At 49.8% G+C, this 23,913-nt stretch overlaps 1 protein-coding gene across 1 annotated transcript in view; it reads right to left on the reverse strand.

The window, feature by feature from the left end:
• The window catches only part of ASIC2 (acid-sensing (proton-gated) ion channel 2), a 541,834-nt gene that overhangs the window by 42,347 nt on the left and 475,574 nt on the right, over positions 1-23,913 (reverse strand). The window contains exon 2 of the mRNA XM_009883822.1: positions 10,153-10,303. Coding sequence (XP_009882124.1) covers positions 10,153-10,303 — 151 coding nt within the window. The remainder of the gene's footprint in view (positions 1-10,152; positions 10,304-23,913) is intronic.

The following is a 23,913-nucleotide window of genomic DNA, read 5'->3' on the forward strand; positions in this document are numbered from 1 at the left end:
AAGTGGCGGCACTTAACAGCTCGTATTTAGCAAGAGGAGATTTCTGCAGGGGAAGCTCTACTTCATTTTGCGAGAGAGGGATGTAAGCAGTGAGGCTAATTTGACTCTCTGAGTTTGATGTCACGCAACAAATTACTATCCCAACTCACACTTCTCCATGGCTTTTATGGGCTCTCACTGCAGATTGTAATCGAAAACGTTTCCGGCACAGAGGTGTCTGCGCAGCGCTCAGAACACACCGATTACCACCAGTCAACTTTGCAGTGTCATAAGCAGCTGATACACGAGGCTTGCCCTTGGTGGCAGGGAAAATCAGGTTTATGGCTTCTGAGTCCATTCGTGGCTCTCTTGGCTTACTCAGATTTTGATTTTGTGCCTTTCTGGGGCTCTATGCTCCTGCACAAGTTGAAACTCAGCGCCAGCCAAGATTTGTTTCTCTGCTCTGGCTTGCTGGGAGACAAGGTGTTGGGCGGGAGAGGAGCCAGGGAGCGATGGGCACCACTGCTGCCACAGCTCAACATCACCAAATCTGTGCACTGCCCCGCAGATGGCTGGGGGCAGACAGGTAGTGAAGCCCCCACGGGCAACTGAGAGCAGGGCAGCACGGCCAGGTCCCCTAAAGACCACGACTTAAACTGCAGTGAAGATGCCGGTGTGTCTTATCTGGCATTCATAGAATCACAGAATGGTTTGGGTTGGAAAGGACCTTGAAGATTATCCAGTGCCACCCCCTGCCCTGGGCAGGGACACCTCCCACCAGCCCAGGTTGCTCCAAGCCCCGTCCAACCTGGCCTTGAACACCTCCAGGGATGGGGCAGCCACAGCTTCTCGGGGCAACCTGCCCCAGGGGATCACCGCCCTCACAGGAGAGAATTTCTTCCTCATATCCCATCTCAATCTCCCCTCTTCCAGTTTAAAACCATTCCCCCTCCTCCCACGGCTCCCCTCCATGATCCAGAGTCCCTCCCCAGCTCTCCTGGAGCCCCTTTAGGCACTGGAAGGGGCTCTGAGCTCTCCCCTTTTGCGCCTTCTCTTCTCCAGGCTGAACCCCCCCAACTCTCCCAGCCTGTCCTCCCAGCAGAGGGGCTCCAGCCCTCCCAGCATCTCCGGGGCCTCCTCTGGCCCCGCTCCAACAGCTCCGTCTCCTTCTGCTGGTGGGACCCCCCGAGCTGGAGGCAGCACTGCAGGGGGGTCTCCCCAGAGCAGAGCGCAGCAGAGGGGCACAATCCCCCCTCGCCCTGCTGGCCATTCCTTAATAGAAGATCAGTGGAAACTCATCAGGAGGGAAAGTTGTTCATTCAGGATCCCGGGATGCTTCTTTTGTAAAAACAGAGGCCATTAACCATTGGCGCTTCGGTTAAACGCCAAGCACAGCCGTTCCCCTCCGGCTCCACAAGTCCCCGCTGCCATTTCCAGCTGAATTCAGTATCATTTGCTCCATCTTAAACCACCAGGGATTCTTACCGTGATTATTAAAAGCCTTTTTGGTCTCTCCTCCTTCCAGAGGGAGCAGCATTTCATCCACCTGCGCTGTTACAGGCACTCACGCGCTTTGTGAATCAGCTGTTGAAAAATGCAAATGCTGTGGGCTGAAAAGCGCTGGAGAAGAGAAGTTACTCTTACACACACCTTGCCCCACCTTTCTCCTTTTTCCTTTTTAAAATTTTCCTTTCCTTTTTTTTTTTTTTTTTATTTTAATTGATAAATGAAATTGAGGAGCAACCCTTCCGAGGCAAACACGAGTTTCGGCTGCGAAACAAGCTGCCCTCAGGCAGCCGCGGCTGCGCGCAGGAGGCAACTGCTCCCAACCTCCCCTAATGGAAAAGAAATTGCCGAAGCTCTGAGCAGCCCTGGAGTCAGCACTAACGCACGGACTTATAGGAAGTTCAAGATTTTAAAAAAAAAATTAAAAAAAAAAATCAAGGTTTTCCATGAAAATCAGCTTTCTACATGAAAAGTCGTACCACCTTATTGTGGATGAAAGAGACCGCGATGACGAAAGCTCAGGGGTGTCTTGGGCTGCCCCGCATTGCAGCAACACCTAAGAGCCTTCAGAAAATTCCTGAATTAAGCCGCAAGGCTTGTTTCACCATAGTCCTAGTTACCTTTCTATCCGCAATTACAGAGCTCCATAAAGTTTCCCTTATGTTATCAAGAAAATCATGGGTTGACAAAAAGTAGTGTTTGGATCCAGATGCTTCTTGAGTGACAAGGATGCCAGGAGAGGCTGCTTTAAAACAACTTTTGCTGGGGTAGGTATTGCTGATATGTCCCATTGTACGATTGCACTTATTTTCCAAACATAAGCTGATGAAACGGAATTGAAACCTCCTATTTTGCATTAATCAGTTGGCAAGCTGGCAACACGCTTTTTCTGATTGTTTTACTGCTGTGAGAAAGAGGTCCTCTATCCATGCAAAAAAATATGTGAGGTGAACATCTTAGGCTGAACGTGGCCTTGGGCAACCTGGTACAGAGGAGAGCCACAAGGATGATCCGAGGGCTGGAGCACCTCTCCTATGAGGAGAGGCTGAGAGAGTTGGGGCTGTTCAGCCTTTACTGGGGCATGGAGTGATAGGATGAGGGGGAATGGCTTCAAACTGGAAGAGGGCAGGTTTAGATTAAACATTAGGAAGAATTTTTTTACTTTGAGGATTGTAAGGCACTGGCCCAGGTTGCCCAGAGAGGTTGTTGAGGCCCCATCCCTGGAGGTGTTCAAGGCCAGGTTGGACGGGGCTTGGAGCAACCTGGGCTGGTGGGAGGTGTCCCTGCCCAGGGCAGGGGGTGGGACTGGATGATCTTCAAGGTCCTTTCCAACCTAAACCATTCTATGAAGTGTATTGCTGTTTGAAAACGTGCTCAGGGTTGTGCACGCAGACGTGTATGGGGTATCCCCATCGCCGTAGCCCGCCATCCTGCCACGGTGCGTACCTGCTGCTCCCTATCACAGAATCACACAGAATCCCAGAATGGTCAGGGTTGGAAGGGACCTCTGGAGATCATCTAGCCCGACCCCCATCACTTCTTCCATTCCCAGGGCACATCCCCCTTATTTTACATTCACAGATGACTTTTATATTAATTGCCATTATCCCACTTCGAACTCCACACGCTGTGAAGGAGGAAGATGCACAAACCACTGCTTTTTTTTTTTTTTTTCCTTTTTCCCAAACTCTGCAGTTAACACCGGTGGCTGCGAGCCTGCAGATGATGAAACCGAAAACAGCCTCCCCCGGGCTATGCCAGGAGCCCGGAGGATTTGCAGCCGTGACCCTGGGGGAGGTCAGCTTGAATTCAGATCTCCTGCAAGCAAAAAGAGGTTTGAATTTATAAAGAACCGCCACTAATCATATTAATATGCAGAAGTACGACAGCGAGTGCTTTGTGCCTCTCCACAGCTGGCAAACCAAACGCTCCAGGGCTTGGGGTTATCAATGCGGCGTGCGCAGAGGTTGCACAGCTGGAGAGGCAGCGCCGGGGCTGGGGAGGTTTTGGGGAAAGCTGGGGGGAACATCTGATCCCCGAGCCAAATCGACGGTCCCTCCTTGCTGTAAAATCCCTTGCAACGAGACGCCGTAGTGCGGCAGGAACACCGCTCCGCAGACCCGTGTCAGCGGCACAGAGATGCTGTTTAAATCTGTTTTGCCTGGCACGAAATGCTGGGGGGGTGGGGAATAAAAAAATAATCAAAGGCACTATGGAAACGGTCTCAATTTGTGCCTGCATCAGTAAACTTTTACGAGACGGATTCGCACGGTTGGCAGCGTTGGCTTCCAGTCACCCGCAGCTGCCCGGGGTCACCCTCGTCCCCTCTGAGTCCTCGCTGCAGCCGCTCCGCTGCGGGATCCCAAAAGTCTCGGGGACTTTTGTGAGCAATGAGGAGGAACAGCCCTCGCTTGAGCCAAAAGCATCACCACGGTGCTGGTTGCGAGGAGTGAACGTGGATGATTTGTGCTGCAAATCGCTTTGCACTGATGCCTGGAGCATCCCAAACCTCGGGCGGGTCCTGGAGATGCTCCACAACAGATGCCAAAACCCACAGCCCCAATCATCACCAGAAAAAAAGCCACCAGAGAGACACCTTCTCTAAAATCCCATCTAACCCAAGATAAGCCGTGCACAGAGCGAGGCAGCGAGGCTCGTGCCGGTGCCAGCACAATGTCCCAGGGCACGTCTCTGCTCTGCAGCACCCCACCGCGAGACAGTCCCTGGGGAGACGCAGCCGGAGGAAGGTGAGGGCTGGCTGGGAAATGCTGCTCCTCGCAGCACGGATGGCCCCCCCGCCACTTTTCCCCCTTCCACAGACACAAGGAGGACCCAAACGGCCCTTCCCAGAACAGCCAGCAGCCGCAAATAAACCCCAGCTAACTTCTACAGCACCAGGGCTCGCGTGAAGACCCCGGTTCAAAATTAAAGCCGCGCTAATTCAATTCATCTAAATTCAATTTGGAAATGGAAAGAGATCAGCGGAATTAAGGCGGCTTTAATGAGGAAGAAAAGCAGCGGCATGGAAATTCAATGCCACCGAAACCACCTGCACCTCTGGCTCATTCCGATTAATGCTACAGACATGCCTCAGCTCCCCCAGCCGCGACGCCCGGAGCGAGGAAGAGCATCCAGCGCCACGGGCACGGCAGAGGTTGGTCCCCGAGCTCCCACCACATCCCATCGGGTTTTTCTTTTCCCAAACCACAACCCCCTGGAGAGGGGCTTCCTCTGGCCACCAACAGATGGTTTTCTCTTGCATCCGCCGTTCGGTGGAGGGGTTGGTACCCACCACCTCGGACCAGCATGGAAAAGCCCTGCTGGGGAGCAAAGAATAAACTGTAATCCAAATGGGTTGGGCGTGAAGGAAACAGGCTTGAGATCCCTCTCTGTGTGACCTAGATCAAAAGTCTTGTTTGTAGCCCGTGTTTTTTATCGAGTTAAATAATAGAAGCCTGTAATACTATGTGATAGTCTCCTAAGTGCATTGAAGCCTCAAGCTTTATAGATTTCATGCTGCTTCTTAGCGCAATTTTACAGCGCGTTTCTCATCCCCCTTTTTTTTTTGATTCAGCGTGTTACTTGATTAATTGGTATGAAATGTTCATCTTTATCCAACAGTTCCTGAAACACAAAGGCAGAACCCTCCGATTGTATTTCTTATTTACAGCCCTGTAGCCTGAGTGATTTCCAATTTACTGTGCCGCTATATGAGGTCAATATATAATACTTTGGGCCACTCCAGAAAGATTAACCAGAAGTGGATTCCCTTTCCAATCAAATAGTCACCGCTATAAATTAAGAAATTCTTTTCCTATACTTGATTGCAGTTCTGCCGCTTTCCCTATCAAGTGCAATAAAACAAACACCCTCCGCAGCCCCTAATCTTGTGAGACAAAGCTGCGTAACGGCAGAATTTGGGAGATTCCCTGCCATATGTACGACTGGCTGCAGCTTCCACCCACGCTGCTCCGACTCTGCGGTTTGCTGTTTCCCCCTCGGTTACTGGAAAGAGTTTTTTTCCTTGGTATCATTTTTTTTCCATCTTGCATTTTACCTCCATGCAGGATTGCTAGGGGTGGGGTTTTTTTTTTTGTTTATTTGCATCATGATTCCCACCTGGAATATTTAAGGTTTTCTTTAAAGCACAAAGATGATGTGAAGACTTCAGCCACAAATTATTTTCCCAGTCGTTTCATGCCTAGTGCGCTCATGGTTAAAATAAAATGCTAGAAAATATAAATCCTAGAAATGCAAAATTCAAAAGACAGAGATTTACAGTTCTTTTTCTTTTTATCATCTTTTTTTTTTTTCCACACGCCTCATGATTTTGACAGTCCTGACACAATATTTTTGCACACCCAAAGATGGGAAGGCAGCCTGATGCCGCGACATCCAGACACAGTCAAAATACCCTTTTCTTTGCACTTGAAAATCAAGACTGAAGCAGTCTGTGTACACTCGCTACACCAAAATTAGACTGCACATAAATTCAACATGCTCAAATAATGGGCTTGCATATGCAGACAGTCAAGCAAAAGGTATATTTTTCTATTACGAGCAACTTGTTAGACAAGATATTAAAGCTTCCCAAGATATTAATGGATACTCAGTAAAGGTCTTGTTAGAATGACAATACACTTCACTTAGTTTGTCGAGTCAGTAACAATTAAATCACTTTTTGTATTACAAAGCATACGCCGGTGTGACACGGTGGCGGCAGCTCCTGGAGCAGCCCGATCCCAAAGCTATGAACCAATATTTTCCTTCTTCGCTTCTTATTTGAATTGCAAAGAACAGTTTAAAAAAGAAAGCCGAGATCCTGAGGCATGCAGCCAGCAGCAAAATGAGGATTTTTTGGAGTTCACGCGCCAACTATTTTCATGCGGGGCTGCGAAGGAGACCACGCTTTTATGGCGTCTCCAAATCTGGAGCAAAAAAGCAAAGCAGCTACGGGACTCAGTACAGAATAAGACGCCACTGTTTGGACTTGGCATTGATCAAAATCATACCTGCATCCAACAGAACCACAACTGCTCTGGGCCAACCAACGAGGGTCTGAGGGACCCGGCGTGTAGAAGGAAAGGTCCCATGGGGTCTCCCGGCCATGGTTGGGATAAAGAGGCAGCGAACTGGGGACTGAAGGGTTCTTTGGGTGGTTGTTTCTTACGAGACAGACCCTTGCAGGAAGCATGAGCCAAGGCCACCACGATGGGCCAGAGAAATGCATTATTTTTCCATGTGAAGAGCTCTCTGTGGGGCTGGAGGTCAGTCCACCTTGAGCATCTGTGAAGCCCTAATGGGGTGCAAACACCATGTCTGAGACAGCAGCTCCGTGGAGGCAGCTTCAGATAGCTCTGGGAAAACCTGCGTTAACATGGTACAACCAGCTGGGAAAGAAATGGTTTGAGCAGCCACGTTTGAGGTGCGCTGTGGAAGTTGGAAACTGGAAAAAAAAAGGTCAAGTAACTCAACCACACAAGAAAATCATTGCCTAAGAGGCAACTAAAAGAGCAGGTGCTGGGTACAGGATGGCTACTGGGAAAATGAAGCAGCAAAATGCATCCATAGAAGTGTCTGAAGAGTTAAAGATAAGGCGAGAATGGAACAGCTCAGGTTATAACAGAGATATGAACTCACGAGGAAGAAAAAACTCAACTCTTTCCATCCCGGAGGTATCCTCACAGCTGGACTTCCCCGTGCCTACACGTGGCTTTGGCACTGCACCGCGAAGATCTCCCCCCATGTCCGCCCCCGCCCTCTCCATGGCCACGACTGAAGTTCACTACTGAGAGCTGTGTGCCCTTGACAAAGCTGTTCACTGGAGCCAAGTTTGTGCAGTCCCAGTGGTGGCAGCTGAGGAGATTTAATTCCAAACACATTTACATTATTATGCAAATATTTGGAAATCATCAACTCCTTCACTTACCTACTAAGAGCTGAGTTAAGTGTTTCCATGGGAACAGCAACTATTAACTACTATAGTTAATATTTTTATTCTGGTAGTGTCCAGAGAGCTCAATGAAGATTGAAGACAGCTTGTACAAGGCGCTGTACGGACGCGGAGGATAAAAAAGTCTCTTGTTGAAAGGCGAAGATTAATGTTTTATGAGCTTCAAAGTCAAGTACCAGTTCTACCTGGACCTGTAAGAACATGATCAAATTTGCTTGCAACGAGTCCAGGAGCCTCTCCTACACCATTTAACTAAATCAAGAGCCCTATTTATATAGTTTTGTCTTGACTCCTATAGCATTTCAGTCAGATAGACCTTAATAGCTACCCCAGTGCAATCCAGCCCCATATCGGCCCCTTTCTAGGGACGTGAGAATCCCTCCCTCTGCCTCTGATCTTTAGCTGAGTACAAATTTAAGTTAAATACGCATGAGATTAGCAGTGGCGAGGTCACGGGGGGCAGGACACCAGCAGGGGCATCCTGAGAATCAAAGGTGTACATTGCTCCCTTCCACATGTGGTCAAAAGTCAAGTCTGGACTCAAAAGAGCCTAAAAGCTATAAGATTTTGGAAAAAGAATAAATGCACTTGGGCTTGGGTTTTTTTCGCCCTCAGGTTTCAAATCCGCAGCCATGGCCAGGTTTCAAGCACCTTTGCATCTGCGGGGAGTGACGAGAGCAGAAGCTGCCATCCCACCTAACCTCTGGATGACGGTGATGCTGATTGACGTGGAGGTACCAGACTAGAAACCTCCTCCCCAGTAGCACAGGTTCTCCTGCCCAGCTTCTCTGCCAGATGGCAAGAACAAGACCTGGTTGATCCTCCTCCCTCATCTTTGCCACCCAATTTATTTCTCCATTTGCTTCTTTCTTTTTGTATTTTTTTTCGCCTCCTGTGTAACGAGAGTCTGGTTTACCCAGCCAAGACTGATCCACCTTTCCCAACATCACAGCTCTAAAGGCAGCGCATTTCTGGATGGGTTCCTCCTAAAGATTCTCCAAAAGGACGCTCCAAAAAGCAAGCCTAAGTGAAAGTGGTGTGACACAAGGTCTGGGTCTCCATGGGGAACCACAGAGGGGTCCAAAACCCAATGAAGCTGAACATACAGAGCTGACTGTGGGGTTGCCCAAGCCTGTTCTATCTCCAAGCCATCAATGCGGTGGTCTCCTGCCCCCACGGGCTCCCCCAAGGCTGTCTGTAAGCAATAAAGCATCAGAAGTAGAAGATGCACTTCATCCTCCCACTCTGTATTGTGAACCTGTTTTGCCTTTAAAAGGACAAGACTTCAAACAAAAGCCACAAGTCAGAAATGATTATTTCAAATCACCGTCTCCGCCCCCTCACCCGGGCCAGATCAGGCTGACTTTGAGTATGAGATAAAAACTGGAAGGTGAAGCTCTCGCTATAAAAGCCTCTGCAATTTTAAATGATTGACGGGACCGTGGGAATCTGTTTAAAGCGTAAGAATCAAACGCCACACAAATACATTTCAAGTTTTGAATGAATGCAACCAACTCTCCCTCTTTGCTACGGAGCAGAAGTTTGCAAGGTGCTCGAAGGGGCTCATTTGCACAGGATGACGGAGTGATGGCGACACAAAACCTTAAGCGATATTGGCTCCTCTCCCTTTCCCGATACCCAAAAATAAATACAACCTCATCCTGAAAATCTCCCCCCACACCGCTCTGCCTTGCAACTGCCGGAGAAACAGAGTGGCTGGCAAATTTTCCAAAATTTTTTTTGGATGTTTTCTTTAAAATGTCAACATGGGTTCATGAAAACTGCAGCCGCCGCTGCTGAAGAACTGGTAAGGCTTGCTCTAAATGGGCGGCTTTGGTGGCACGTGTCACTCCCCATGCTGTCCCCTGCCCGTGCCACCCCTCTTGCATTGTCCAGCCTCCGACCCGCCGTTTTTGCGGCAAGGTTCATTGAAGAAACTGGCACCAGTGTTGCCACCAACTTCCACCATGGCAGCTTGGTTGGGATGATGGGAGCTGCTGAGCTTCCCGTGCAGGAGGCAGCATTTCCACATCCACTCCAAGCATTCCCGTCCCAACCCAAGAGACTTGTGAGACAGCACACAGCCCCAGACCTTCTGGTCACCCCTTCTCTGTGCCAGGACTAGAGGGCTGCAGTGCGGCACACTGGCTCTCCAGAAGATGCTCGTTCCAGCTGGGTTCGTTAGGGGACAGCCACCGTCCATCCCAAATGCTCCAAATGCAATGAGCCGAGCCCTTGGTCCACCCGGGCAGTGGTAACCCATACACAGACAACATAATTGGGCAACGAAGGTCCCCAAATTTCAAGGAGGAGGAAAAGACAGACAAGCAGCTGGAGGTCCACCTTGAATGTGGCCTCCCAAGAATACCTTTCTAGGGAAAAGGGACGTGCTGGAGCATCTGAAGGAGACATCACACCTCTTGTCACCCACAAGCACCCACCCCAGGACAGGCGATGACACTCCTGTTTGGTGTCCCAACCATCGGTGCTGAGACAGCCGGCACTCACTGACGACCTGAACTATGGACATGCTGGTCCCAACCGGCAGCCGCAGACACCAAGAAGAAAAGCACCTCATTTCCATACAGATTGGGCTCCTCTTGCTTTCAAGAGCTGTTAGGTTTAGACACCAGTTGGGGAGGATGTGATGGGATGGTCTTTCCCAAAAAATCACCAGTACCTGGGTGTTTGCAGGAGGAAAAAGAAAGTCTTACCTGTTTCTCCCCATATTGGCAAATATTCATCCTGCTGTATGTCTAGCATGATTTCCAGTCCATTGCCTGTCCCACCCTTAACTGTGGTAAGAAGAGGCCGTCCTTCTTCTCCTGAGTTAAACATGTAGCATTTCCCATATTTTGTAAACACCTGTGAGGAGAGAAGAGAGAAATAATATAATATTTCCCATATAATCAATGCCTCTTCCCACCCGAACATGGGCAGAGGGATGAGAAATGGCCACGCGCCGTAGCTCGAAGGGAAATGTCTTCAGATAACTCTAATCTGGTTTAATCACTTAGACTATTGTGTTCTCCTTACAGAAAATAAAAGATAGGAGAGAGGAAGGCAAAGCCATTTTAGAGCAGCGAACAAATGTCTTCAGCAGCTCACCAGAGTCATATCACGTTAAGTCTCTGAGAAACACATGTACACACTGTGTTTGAGCTTGTACTAAAATATAACGCAATTCCTCGGTTTCGTGTGAGGCCCACCAGTCCACCGCCGCTGCGTGCTCACAGCTACAGACCTACATGTGGGCTCATCCCCAAAGGATGGAAACGCCGGCACTGAAGCCCCAGCTTACTCCGTGCTCATCCATCTGCTGAACACCAAAGCCTGGAGGCACAGCTCGTGCCCACTGCTTCCCACCCAACAGGAGCAAGCAAATGATGCCTGTGCTCTCCCAACACACACAAAAAATGCAATATCCCATTAATTCCTCAGTGTACCACTACTTGGCAAAAAGGAAGAGTTAAAAACACTTCAGCACAGGAGGAAAGATTTCTTCCATCGCTTTTGGTCTTATTTAGTCCCATTTTGGCCTGTCTCTTGAAAGGAACTCTGGGCAAAGCCCAGGCGGTGGCTGCCAGGCCATCAGCAGCTCTGAAATGTGAGGTGGACATGGGTTTCCAAGTGAAGGGGACGTGGGTTTCCAAGTGAGGTGGACATGGGTTTCCAAGTGAGGTGGACATGGGTTTCCAAATGGAGGGGACACGGGTTTCCAAGTGAGGTGGCTCTTGGTGGGGCAGCAGAGGTGTGACATCTTTGATCACAGTGGCATTGACAGTCTCGGGCACTGACCAGTCCTGCACTCAGCCTTCCCCCAAACTGGGAGAACATATGGAAAACCAAAGATTAAAACACAACAAGTCCCTCCCATGCCTTGCACTGACAGACCGCGGGACACGCTGATGTGCAAAACTTCTCCCCATAGTAAAAGAGCTCAGAGCCATTTAGAAATCCCCCAACCACGGCACATGGTGATTCCTGACAAGCACCAGTGTGAAACGGGGAACGCAAGTCATCTTGGAGTCACTCTGCTCTTTCACAGCTCTGGAAAGTCTGGATTTTGGAATCAGTAAGCAAAACAGCAAACGCCGGTAATGAATATTCAGAGCAAAGGGAGCCCAACCCCAAGCGGCACGCTGGCTGCAGTCCCGTTGGAAATGACAAGTCGCTAACGCAGTTGCTGAGATCATATGACCCCAAGATGATTCATAAAACTAAACAGAAGCTGGAGTCATCAGCAATTTATTGCCCTCAAATATTGACATGTGCCTCATAATCACAGCATCAGGGAAGCAGGTGAAAAAAAGGGAAATATGAAATCATATTTAGGTTTAAAACCTCCAATTGGAGCAAAAAAGGACGCAGAGAATATGAAGAATTTGCAACAACAAAAAAAAAAGCCCTTTAAAACAGATTTTATATCCAAGTGAAAATCCCATTTTAATACTTGACTGACCTATTAAACCATTCAAGCTGGAAAGATAAGCTGAACAACGGTAATCCTGTGTTAGCAGCCTGTGCCCCATAGATGGGTTTTCCCAGATAGGCTTTGAAGGCAGAAGTCAAAAAATTTCTAATTAGGATAGTTTAAAATACAGCAAGAAGAAAACTTGCATTAGTGAAAATCACGGGCAATCAAGCAAGCTTAGATCAAGAGCAACAGCACACCGTAAATGCTGAATAAGGATTTAGATGCTGAGGTACCCAGTGCAGTCTTTAGCCAAATAAATCCAGGCAATTTTATGGGGCTTTTTATACGGCCCTTTGCAGCTGTAAAAATTTAAGTGTAAAACCTCCAGTTAGGGCACGTTTATCCAACAAACAAGATCTAAAGTGACAGAGGCCTGAGGCTGACTTCGCCTGCGTGTCTGGGACCCCAATCCCGGGACAAGAAATCAAATGATGACTCGACAAGCGTTGGATGGACGTTCTTCCATCCCCTCTGCTCCGCCCTCAGCAAGCGACTGTCAAAGTCCACGAAAGGCTGCTGGCCATGGCCAAGAGCTCAGCTGCCATGACCTTGGCAGACGTTTCTCTTGCACAGTAGGAGAAGATGGGAAACCTGTCCTGCCATACACAACCTGAGATGTGTTGACACACGCATGGAAGAAATGCAACTGCTTCCCAGCCCCCCATCTTCTCCTGAGCAGTGACAAGCCCAGGGAACAATTTGAGACACAGTTTAAATCCAGGTGCTCCTGGCATCATCTACATCACTCCTAGGATCCTGCAAGGAAACATTTCCAAGGAATCCTGATGATTTTCTGCGGCTCTTTAGGGTCACTAGCAAGCACAGAACTTCAGTGATGCTCCTGGTGAGTATCCACCCTTTCACCTCTGCAAAGCAGGCAGTTACTTACGGCTTTGTACCGCCAAATACCACACCAGAGCCGTGACTGTGATATGAGGGAGAATGTGAACGCTTGTCCTCATGAGGAATCAGGCACCTTTGCTGAAGTACCACAAACAGCATGAAAACTTTGGGGTAGGGTCACCAACAGGCTTAGTCACTGAGCAAAGAACTGGTGCTCAAGAGCCCCCAACAGCAGAAGGACACGGAGCTGTTGGAGCGGGGCCAGAGGAGGCCCCGGAGATGCTGGGAGGGCTGGAGCCCCTCTGCTGGGAGGACAGGCTGGGAGAGTTGGGGGGGTTCAGCCTGGAGAAGAGAAGGCGAAGAAGGGGAGACCTCAGAGCCCCTTCCAGTGCCTAAAGGGGCTCCAGGAGAGCTGGGGAGGGACTCTGGATCAGGGAGGGGAGCGATGGGATGAGGGGTGATGGTTTTAAACTGAGAGGGGAGATTGAGATGAGATCTGAGGAAGAAATTGTTTCCTGTGCGGGTGGTGAGCCCCTGGGGCAGGTTGCCCCGAGAAGCTGTGGCTGCCCCATCCCTGGAGGTGTTCAAGGCCAGGTTGGACGGGGCTTGGAGCAACCTGGGCTGGTGGGGGGTGTCCCTGCCCAGGGCAGGGGGTGGCACTGGATGAGCTTTAAGGTCCCTTCCAACCCAAAGCATTCTATGAAGAGGAGACCAACAAAGGATTTATCAGCAAACAGCATGGGCCAGGAGAAGACCTATAGAGCAAAAGAGCTGGGGAGGAGGACTAAATACGAGTCAGGTCTTGTATTCCTTTGGACCAACCCAAGCCCAGTTCCATGCCCTGGGTGCCCATTTGGGCTGAAGCACATCTTCCCATTAAGTTTCATCCGCAAGGAGTTGAGCCCAAGTGCTCCACAGTGGCACCTCAATGCAAATCAAAGCACAGTAAGTGGGGACAGTTGGGACATTCACTCCCAAAGCACACTCCTGATCCAACTAAACCCCACGGAGATGCCTCCACTTGGAGTCTGAGCTGGCTGCACACTGCTCCCACTGCCCACCTCCAGCAGCCCTCACTGGGAGAGCACCACCAGGGCTATGAGGACCCAGGCTTGAAAGCACAGAGAATTGAAAATCAAAGAGAAGAAGCTGAGGATAAAGAAACGAGCCTTTCCCGGCAGGACAAGCTTGCTTGCAGGGACGCTATGGGGAAGGCAGCCCCGAGCTGTGAGCAGTGTAATGCTCCAGCAGAGACCATGGATGCCTTCAGGCAATCTTCTGCTAGACTTAGCTCTGCTCCCAGGCAGAACGGAGTCACAAATACATCAAACAAACAAACAAGACAGACAAAAAAAACCAACAAAAACCCAACCAACAAACAAAACAGGAAAGGAAGAAGGAAAGGAAGAGAAGAAAGTCACCCTGCTCAGCGCAGCTCACCTTCTCACCTTCGCTACCAAGGATTATTTGGGAAGACACAACTTTTTTTTTTCAGGGGATTCTCTCGGTTTCAGGCTCTTTTGGGCTCCCTGATAACAGGGAAGGATTCAGAGCATTATCAGATCATCAAGATAAAACGATAGAGCTGTTTGGAAAGGGCAATATCAGTAGATACTAACTGCAGCGCTACAGCGGAGACAGTAAACACGAGACAAAGCAGAATGATTTAACCTCAGTTTACTTGTCGTGGGGGAAAACAGCACTACTTGCTGTTCGTAATGTTTTAACTTGTAATAAAAAGAAGGTCCAGCACAAGCCAGAAACAAAAATACAAACAGGTACCTTGAGAATAGTCTATAAAAATACCATTTTTTTTCTTTGATGGATCACTGGTTACTTTTGACAGCTCCTCTGAAAATCCCCATTGAAGTACAAAGGTAAACATGTTCGAAATCTGTGAAATCGTATTCGAGTGACACAATGAGCCCTTCTTCAGGGAAAAATGTGCACCCTGTGAAATTAAAAAGCAGAGCACGGGTATCTCAAACAAATTCTATGGACAAAACAGAAGACACCGCCATCAAAAGCTCCGAGACACCAATGTATATCCTGCTGTGTGTCAAACCAACAGGGCAAAAAAGACCGATATTCAAAATGCAAGCAAGCCTGACCGGAGTAATAGAGAAAAAGGTATTTCACAGTTTATAACCAGTGTGCACAGGACAAGCGTATCTGCTGATAAATTATCCTTTCAATACGGAGCAAAATGATGGTAAAAGCAAGTAATTTGAAGTCTGTAAATTGCTTTTCTAAATCCAGACAAAGATGCAGGGTAGAGCTCGCTGACAAGGCAAGACATTAGTTGTCAATTAAGGTACTAACCATTGAAAAGAGAGCAAATTAGCATCCTTCACAATCATCTTCTCCCCAGTTGCGGTACACAAAGGTTCAGAGATACATATCCTATCAAGCCACGTCCAACAGCATCACGGACAGCACAGCAAAAAGGAAAACAGAGGGACTTTCCAGACAGGTCCAGAAGAAGGGGACCATGAAGCTGAAAGGGCCTGGGGAGAACAGAGATGGGTTTGGGCAGGAACTCACATGAGATGATGGGAAAAAGATCCTGTTTAGCAGGAAAGAAGACCTTATTGCTGAGCTTTTGGCAGAGCAATACATTCCCATAGCTACCAGGTCTCCCGTGACACTCGCCAAGCTGATGGTGGCGTCGAGCCATGGCATTATTTCACTCGAGGTGCGAGGAACAGCACGCTCCGTTTGGCTCCATCGCGATGGTCCATTTGTTCACACCTTGGCAGGAGATAGCAGTACATTCTTTCAAATGAAATGATGGCCGCGAAGAGCAAATCGCAACGGATGGCTACAATAAACAGGTTTCTGAAGCGTCAAATCCCAAAGGGACCTCTTTCCAAAGGAGAACAAGACTGCAATGACAGCTTGGTAAGGAGGGAATTCACAGCTAACAGGCAGAAAGGACTTCATCTCCCTTCCAAACTGAAGTGCAGAGGAAAGAAGGAATCAAGTCCTTATCCCACACAGAGGGGGATGCAAGCCTGATGTTATAGTTTGAAGAACCCACAACGATTTATTGTCGTTTAGATGATTATTCTCTCACACAATGACCCCTCCCCGCCCAGGAAGGGGAATCGGAAAAAACAAGGAAACCTGAGGGTTGAAACATAAACAGATTTAATAGAATAGATTAAATAATTAACATTAATAATACTAATGAACCAATATTGAACCCAATACCAATATAAAATACACCAGGATCACCCTCAGCCCATTCTGTCCGTAGAAGCTGTGCACCCCCAGCAGTGACAGCCCATGTGGGACCCTGCGAGCGCTGCGGCTTCGGGAGGAAGGGACGGGCTCAGGGCTGCGGCACCGGGGCGAGGAGTGCTCAGGATGGCAGCCGTCACGGGGGAGAGAGAACTCCTCAGCGAACTGTCTGATTTATACTGAATGTGCCGTTGATGGTATGAACTAACCCTGTTGGCAGCTTGGGTGGAGTGCCCGGGTCTCGCTCCTCCTCATCCCCGCACCCGGCGAGCTCGAAAACACTGAGACCTTGAAACCCGCACACCATAGCTGGCTGGAAAGGAAATACGTTCACAAATTCAGACACTGGAGTCTTCTAAAAGTGCAGTTTCCCCAAGCATTAGAAGAGACCTTAATCAAAAGTAAAACTACTGAAAGAGAAACAAATCCCCTGTCGCTCATACCAGGGGACCTAACCGGGGCATCCTCTTCCTGGGAGAGGATTACGCATCTCAGCCCTACAAAAACACTGGGAGAAAACGAAAAACTCGCAGACCCATGTACTCAAAAGGTGACCTGGTCAGTCACCCTCAAGAGACCACAAGGCAAGGCACGGCTCTGTCAAACCTTAACACAAACCAGGAGGGAAAACGCATATAGATGACATCCTTTGGTATCTTCTCCCTCTCCAAGGGTAGCCATGGATTTCTCTTTAAATTCCTGTTTGTTTCATATCATCAGAAACCTGGCACCGAAGCATGTCAGACTAGCAAAATATTATCCATCCTTCATGGTGTCAGGTTGGATCTCGCAACGGAGAAGAGTAACGGGGACGGCGCTCTGGAAAGCGGAGCCATAAAAGTTGTCAGAGCCATGTTTACGAGAACGGGGTTTTCCTCTCGGCCTCCGAAACTGCGATATCCCAGTGGGGCTCGTCGAGCAGCTCGGCAAGGCAAGGCACGGAGACGCTTCGCTGAAATCAGTTCCACATCTGCCCGCGCCCCCCTGGGCACCGCTGTCGCACGACTGTATGGGAACCGCCGGGATGTCAGCTCCGGTTTTACACAAGTCTGCTGCTCTTAAACAAGAAGTTATCGAAGTCCTAGGTACCGCCTGAGGCTAGGATAGTCTTGCGCTGGCATTAATGTTATTTCTTTTACAAACTAGCAGCGGCCAGCATCCCACACGCAATAGTCTGCCATTGCAGACAAGCTGCTACGTAACACGTAACGCTCCTGATACATCCATCTCCACCTTCAAAACCAGTTTTTGCCACTGGACAGGACCAGCTCTCTTTGTAATTTGTTTATTTTATAGGATGACATTAAACGTCACCCAATAGATCACAATTCACACCCCTACGTTCCACCCTTCAAGAACAGTTAAACTCCAGGAGCGCTGTCACAGAGGCAGGACAGGCACATTTAATTCCCTAAGAGATACTGCCATTTTCTTCTTATTTGTGCAATCAGCCACTCCCTGTAATGGCATATTGGTGCAAGCGCTTGTTTGAATGGCGAGTACTTATGGAGGGTCCTTATCGCTGGCATAAATCACCTCCACAGCCATCACTGCAATTTAGCACTGGTTGAGTGGATATTTAAAAAGAAATATAGCACTAATATTCTGGCAGCAAATGAATAAACTATAATGGTGAAGCTCCAAATATTTGAGAATTATGTTGGTCCATAAACTAAGAAAACTGCTACCCTCTCTCTGATGCCTATGAAGCCCTAATTACTTCCACACGTAACAAACTGGTGCAGAACACTGCGACAGGAGCTCTGTCCCACCAGACCATACTTCATTAGTCACAGGAAACAATATCTGGATGTTCCCACAAAGGTTCATCACCCACATGAACACAAATTAACCCATGAACACCTCTTAATTTCCCAGGACTCTGTTTGCACAACACCATCCACCAGTCCTTCAGTAACCCAAGGCAGAACACCATCGTCCACTTTTTACTGGTTTGGGTTTTTTTGTGGGGGGAGGGTGTGTTTTATTTTTTTTTTTAACGAGAAGTTTCTCATCTTACGAAAATCCAAATTACGAAAATGTCCCAGCACAAGCGTGTGGCCACTCGGCGTGTACAAATGTGCATCGCACATGGGTGAAATGAGGTCACTGGCCTGAGACACATCAGGCTGGGACCATGATATCACCAGACTCGGGTTGGACGAGGTCAGACAAGACAAAAACCTGGACCATGCCCTCAGGAAGCAGCAGATGGTGAGGAAAGAGGAGAAAGGCTGGAGACGGTGTATTGCGTTCCTCCTTCTTGACCACCGAGGCTGTCTCTCCACCAGCAGTAACCGGTGGATGAGCTCTGCGCATCCCGGCTGCCGTAGGAGCCCCGGAGCCTTTTAACAGGTGCCAGCATACGGCTGGAAGGCCAGGATTCATTTGGATAATAATTACAATCTGTCTTCCTAACCTCTCCCCACTGATTCGTTTAATGAATTGTTCGCCATTACCCTTGCCGAGCTCTCTCCTGAGTAGTAGCACAGCTCTGTCTCCAGCCCAGCAGCAGCGGCAGCTCTGGGACTGACAACGCCAATGTTGCTGTACGGCCCTTCCAAAAATATCTTGTGAGCGTGTCACAGGAGCCACCGTTCCCCCCAGCACTCATCCATGGGAAGACAGAATCATAGAAGCACAGAATCATAGAATGGTTTAGGTTGGAAGGGACCTTGAAGATCGCCCAGTGCCACCCCCTGCCCTGGGCAGGGACACCCCCCACCAGCCCAGGTTGCTCCAAGCCCCGTCCAACCTGGCCTTGAACACCTCCAGGGATGGGGCAGCCACAGCTTCTCGGGGCAACCTGCCCCAGGGGATCACCACCCGCACAGCCAACAATTTCTTCCTAATGTTTAATCTAAACCTGCCCTCTTCCAGTTTGAAGCCATTCCCCCTCATCCTATCGCTCCATGCCCCAGTAAAAAGTCCCTCCCCAGCTCTCCTGGAGCCCCTTTAGGCACTGGAAGGGTCTCTAAGGTCTCCCCAAAGCCTTCTCTTCTCCAGGCTGAACACCCCCAACTCTCTCACAGCCTGTCCTCATAGGAGAGGTGCTCCACCCCTCTGATCATCTTTGTGGCCTCCTCTGGGCCCACTCCATGTCCTTCCTATGTTGGGGGCTCCAACAAGACGCTCATGCAAGCACTATGGATCCTTAACAAAGAAGGTGGATAAAACATTTGGACTCGAAACGTCAGTATCAAATCCAAACCCTTCCAGTTAATGATATTAAGTTCTCCAGAAAAATGCTGATTGCCCATCTTCAGACCTCACGTATGTTAAAACCATCAAGCAGCACCCCAAAGCCAAAGGGGGGAGCTTGTGAGCTGGGCCATCCTGGTCATCCAGGGTGAGATTGGCTGGAGACTCCTCAGCCATGGCCTTCAGCCCTTCCACAACCCTCCCGAGACACTGAGAACCTGCAGGATGGTTCCTCTCCAGCCAACGCCAGAAGTGTTTGCTCCTCACTATAAGATTGTTCTCACGTCTGGAGCTTTTTATGCCATTCCCTGCCTAGAAAGCCCAGTCTTTCTGCAGAACCAGCGTGGGAGGGAGGCGTCAGCCTCATGAAAAGGACAAACAGCTCCAAATACTCCCAACGGGACAACTTCATCTCATGCCTTTTCCGAAGGAAAAGCAGCAACCGCTCCCTCATCCTTTGGCAGAGGAGATAAGCACTAAACGTCGTACTGAAAACAGCGTTTCTCTGTAGCCAACGAAGCTTAAAACCCCGGGAGGCTTTTACTGCTTGCAGCCCTGAGTGTTACTTCTGCCTGAAGTGAAATATTTAGGGCACAAGAAAAAGCAAAGCCGGTCTCCACCCAGCACAAGGTTTGGGCTGGAGCTCAGGACCCGCCTGGCCACCACGGCCAGCACGAACGGCCACGGCCATACGGTGAGGTGATGGTTTTACGCCCTTTGCACACCAAGGGATTTGCACTTCAGGTTTTTGCTGGCGTATAACCAAGCTATAATTCAGAGCACCACCATTTATGCTCTTAAATTTTCTCTACAGTCAATTGAAAAGGATATTTCCATAATGCACTTCCAGGCACTTTAGTTAGAGACGCTCAAAAGTTAGCACAAAGCACTCTTTTCGAGCTTCTTGCGATGGCTGCATCATTTGGAAGAGTGAACTTTGGAGAGGCCGCATGCATGGTATCTTTCTTCTTTCACATGTTGGCTGCACACAGACCTCCCAGCAACACCCCACTGCTCTCCGGTGCAGAAAATCCCAGTGAGCAAAGCTGCTCTCCATTGCTCGTGCACGCGAAGCAATTCCCCATCGCTCGTGCATGTGCAACCATGGCCCACCACTCGTGCACGTGCCAGCAGCATGGTGGTGAGGCGTCTCAAGGACTCCCTTTAGGTGCATGGAGGAGGCAGGACAGGCAGTCGTCATGTTCCTCACATCCTGTGGGGAAAACACGGCCTGTGGATCGGTAAAATAGGGCTATCGGCAGTGCCTGACTCTACAAGAGCATGTGAGGACACCTGCATTCACACCTGCGAGGTGCTCGGAGATTACGGTAAGGTGAGGAGCGCAGACATCGTAGCCATATTTATACCCTCCTGCACCAAACGCAGACAGTGGGAGTTTCCAGAGATGGGAGGGAGCTGAATCAGGCCTCTAATTAGCTAAAACGCTATCACTTTCGACACACCATCTATGCAACCGCTACCTCGTGGAGGAAGACAACCACCAAGCACCGGCTCACAGGAGGTAACTGCTGCTCTCATGGGGCAAGCGGTGGACCAGCGCCATCTCCATGCGCTCGCTGCCGGGACCCAGCATGTCTGATCCTGTCGTACTTTGCCTCTCTGCTCCCCACCACACGGACACATTATGGTAATGCAGCGTTTCATCATCTGGAGATACGACAAACGAGCAGCGTTACCTACAGTAAGATGTTGGCAGGTCTATCCCCAGCCGTAACTAAATTATACCCAATGACAGCTGCAAAACTAATGGTCCCCTCACGGCAGGAAAAATAAGAAAAGAGCAGCTAAGGAAGGTTTTATCCCACCTGAAGCTGGAGGGGAGGGATGCCATCCAGAGGGACCTGGACAGGATGGAGAGCTGGGCCCATGCCAACCTCATGAGGTTCAACAAGGCCAAGTGCAAGGTCTGGCAATGAGCGCTGGCAGCCCAGAAAGCCCCCGGCACCCGGGGCTGCATCCCCAGCAGCGTGGCCAGCAGGGCGAGGGGGGATTGTGCCCCTCTGCTGCGCTCTGCTATGGGGAGACCCCCCTGCAGTGCTGCCTCCAGCTCGGGGGGTCCCACCAGCAGAAGGAGACGGAGCTGTTGGAGCGGGGCCAGAGGAGGCCCCGGAGATGCTGGGAGGGCTGGAGCCCCTCTGCTGGGAGGACAGGCTGGGAGAGTTGGGGGGGTTCAGCCTGGAGAAGAGAAGGCCAAAAAGGGGAGACCTCAGAGCCCCTTCCAGTGCCTGAAGGAGCTCCAGGAGAGCTGGGGAGGGACTCTGGATCAGGGAGGGGAGCGATGGGAGGAGGGGGAATGGTTTGACACTGAAAGAGGGGAGATTGAGAGAAGCTGTGGCTGCCCCATCCCTGGAGGTGTTCAAGGCCAGGTTGGACGGGGCTTGGAGCAACCTGGGCTGGTGGGGGGTGGCCCTGCCCAGGGCAGGGGGTGGCACTGGATGAGCTTTAAGGTCCCTTCCAACCCAAACCATTCTATGATTCTAAACTCAGGCCTCTGCAGTAAAATGTGGACCCAAACCGTGCAACCAGTGGAGAAGAGCAAAGCAGGGAGAGAGGTACCTATGGGTGTACGTATATAGGCATGGATAGACATAAACTGAGATAAAGTTCGTTTGAAACCTATGGGCAGGATTCATCACACCCAAACATCTGTTTCCCAGGGATGGATCCATCCCCACGGGATGATGCAGGGGAGCAGAGAGGCACAGCGCTGCACAGCCACTGTCCTGTGCTTGAAATTGTGAGTGGAATATACTGCAAAAAGATATTAGTAACCATAGCCCCTTCTCGCTCAGTTGACTCTCTATAGGAACTTAAGTCTTTTCGCTCTTTTCCCCTCCTTTTAGCTGGGCAGAGCCAGCGCAGCCGGGGCGGTGGCAGCCCTACTTTCTGCCCCACGCGTCAGCCACAAACGCTTACGCAGGGATGCAGCTGAAGTTTTACACCACCATCATTGCCGAGGACACGACAAACTTAACTTTCTGATTCCAGGGTAAATTGGTACCGCCAGGCAGGGGGAAAAAAAAAAATAAAAAACTCATGCTTGTAAACGAGGCAGATTGGATCTCAAAATCACTGAGTGGCAGTAAACCCGGTGTGATACATCAGTATTTTTACGGTCCCTTTTTCGAGCAGAGCAGGGCTGGAGGAGGGATGGGATGGGATGCTGCGGCCCAGCAGCGCCGTCCCTGCCGAAGGTCGTGTGCTGGAGATCTCCAGCCACGAGAGCAGCGGGGCAAATTCACTTGACTCCCGCTGAGTTAACAGAAATCATTCCTGATAACTTTCTGTGTGGGACTGAATCAGAGTTGGGGTGTATATACTGCTATAACCAGGCAAACAGCACCAGCCAGGCTCTGCCGGTCCCAACAAATGTACATATGGTGTGATCAGTGCTCGACAGCTTTTTGGAGACAGCCCCAAAAAGACCGTATGAAAAGGACTGGAATATTTTCCAGGGGAAATCAAAAGGTAAAAAAAAAATAATAAAATAACACAGCAAGGAAATTATTTTGCATTCTGTATTCCCAAACCTCCCCCAAGTACCCGACCCACAACCTCTGCGGCCAGTCCAGCGCTGACACTCTGTAAGCATCCTCTGGCTAAAGGATTAACCTCGGTTAGCCTTTTAATTCAAATTACTGCTGAAGTAGCCGATTCAGCGAGAGATTTTATAGCTGCTATTTATTATTTGTACAGCCACAGCTCCAAGTGGCCCTTTGCTGTTCCAGAAAGGCGGTGGGACACACCACCCTGCGGCACAGAGCCGGTGCTTGGAGTTACACGGGGGGGTTTAGGAACCATCTCCTAATGACTGATCGAAGCCCCAGGACCAGGCACAGGCAGCAAAACCCCGGCTCTTGCCACGAGCTGGGGTGTGTTAAAAGATTTGTTGTACACAACCCGCAGCTGAAAAGCATCAACTCCATATTTAGTGCAAGACATGAAGCACTGGGCAGGCACAAGCATCTCCTCCGGGGCTGCATCCCTCCTCCAGGGCCGGGGCAATCCTGTCCATCACTGATGATGGATGAAAGCCCAATTAGTCCAAAGGCCAGATTTGTTTTAACCCTTAAGTCTTTATTTGACAAAAAACCTTTACGAGAGATCCTGATAATATCAGGTTAACTATAACAACACTCGTGATGCCGCGGGGAGTGGTGTTGCCACGGGACAGGGACGTTTCGCTCTGTAAAAGCCAGCGTGAAATGCAGCGAGGCAAGAGAAAGAAAGGGAGATGCCTTCACTACAGCGAATACCCGGTGTAACAGCACACAGGGGAGCTGGGCAGCTCGCCTGCATCCCTTCTTGAAACCAACACTCAGGTATTTTTGGCGGAGACCTCCAAAGCGCCTATTTATGGTCTCCTACGGTCTAAAGCATATCCATGTGCCACCAAAGGGCTCAGGTATCCACCGGTTCCTTTTTAAACATTTTTACAGCAGGTTTCCCACTCGAGGGGGACTCAAAGCTCTTTATGGGCAAATGTTTCCCAGATCATCCCAAATATTTTTTTTCTTTACTTTAAAAAATACATAGTCATATTCCACAAAATCACAGAGTCACAGACTGGTCAGGGTGCCCCAGTGCCACCCCCCGCCAGAGCAGGGGCACCTCCAGCAGTGGCACAGGACGGCGTCCAGGCGGGTTTGGGATGGCTCCAGAGGGGGAGACTCCCCCACCTCTCTGGGCA

The sequence above is a fragment of the Charadrius vociferus genome, unplaced genomic scaffold (assembly GCF_000708025.1).
Source record: "Charadrius vociferus isolate BGI_N301 unplaced genomic scaffold, ASM70802v2 scaffold484, whole genome shotgun sequence".
NCBI classification, from domain to species: domain Eukaryota; kingdom Metazoa; phylum Chordata; class Aves; order Charadriiformes; family Charadriidae; genus Charadrius; species Charadrius vociferus.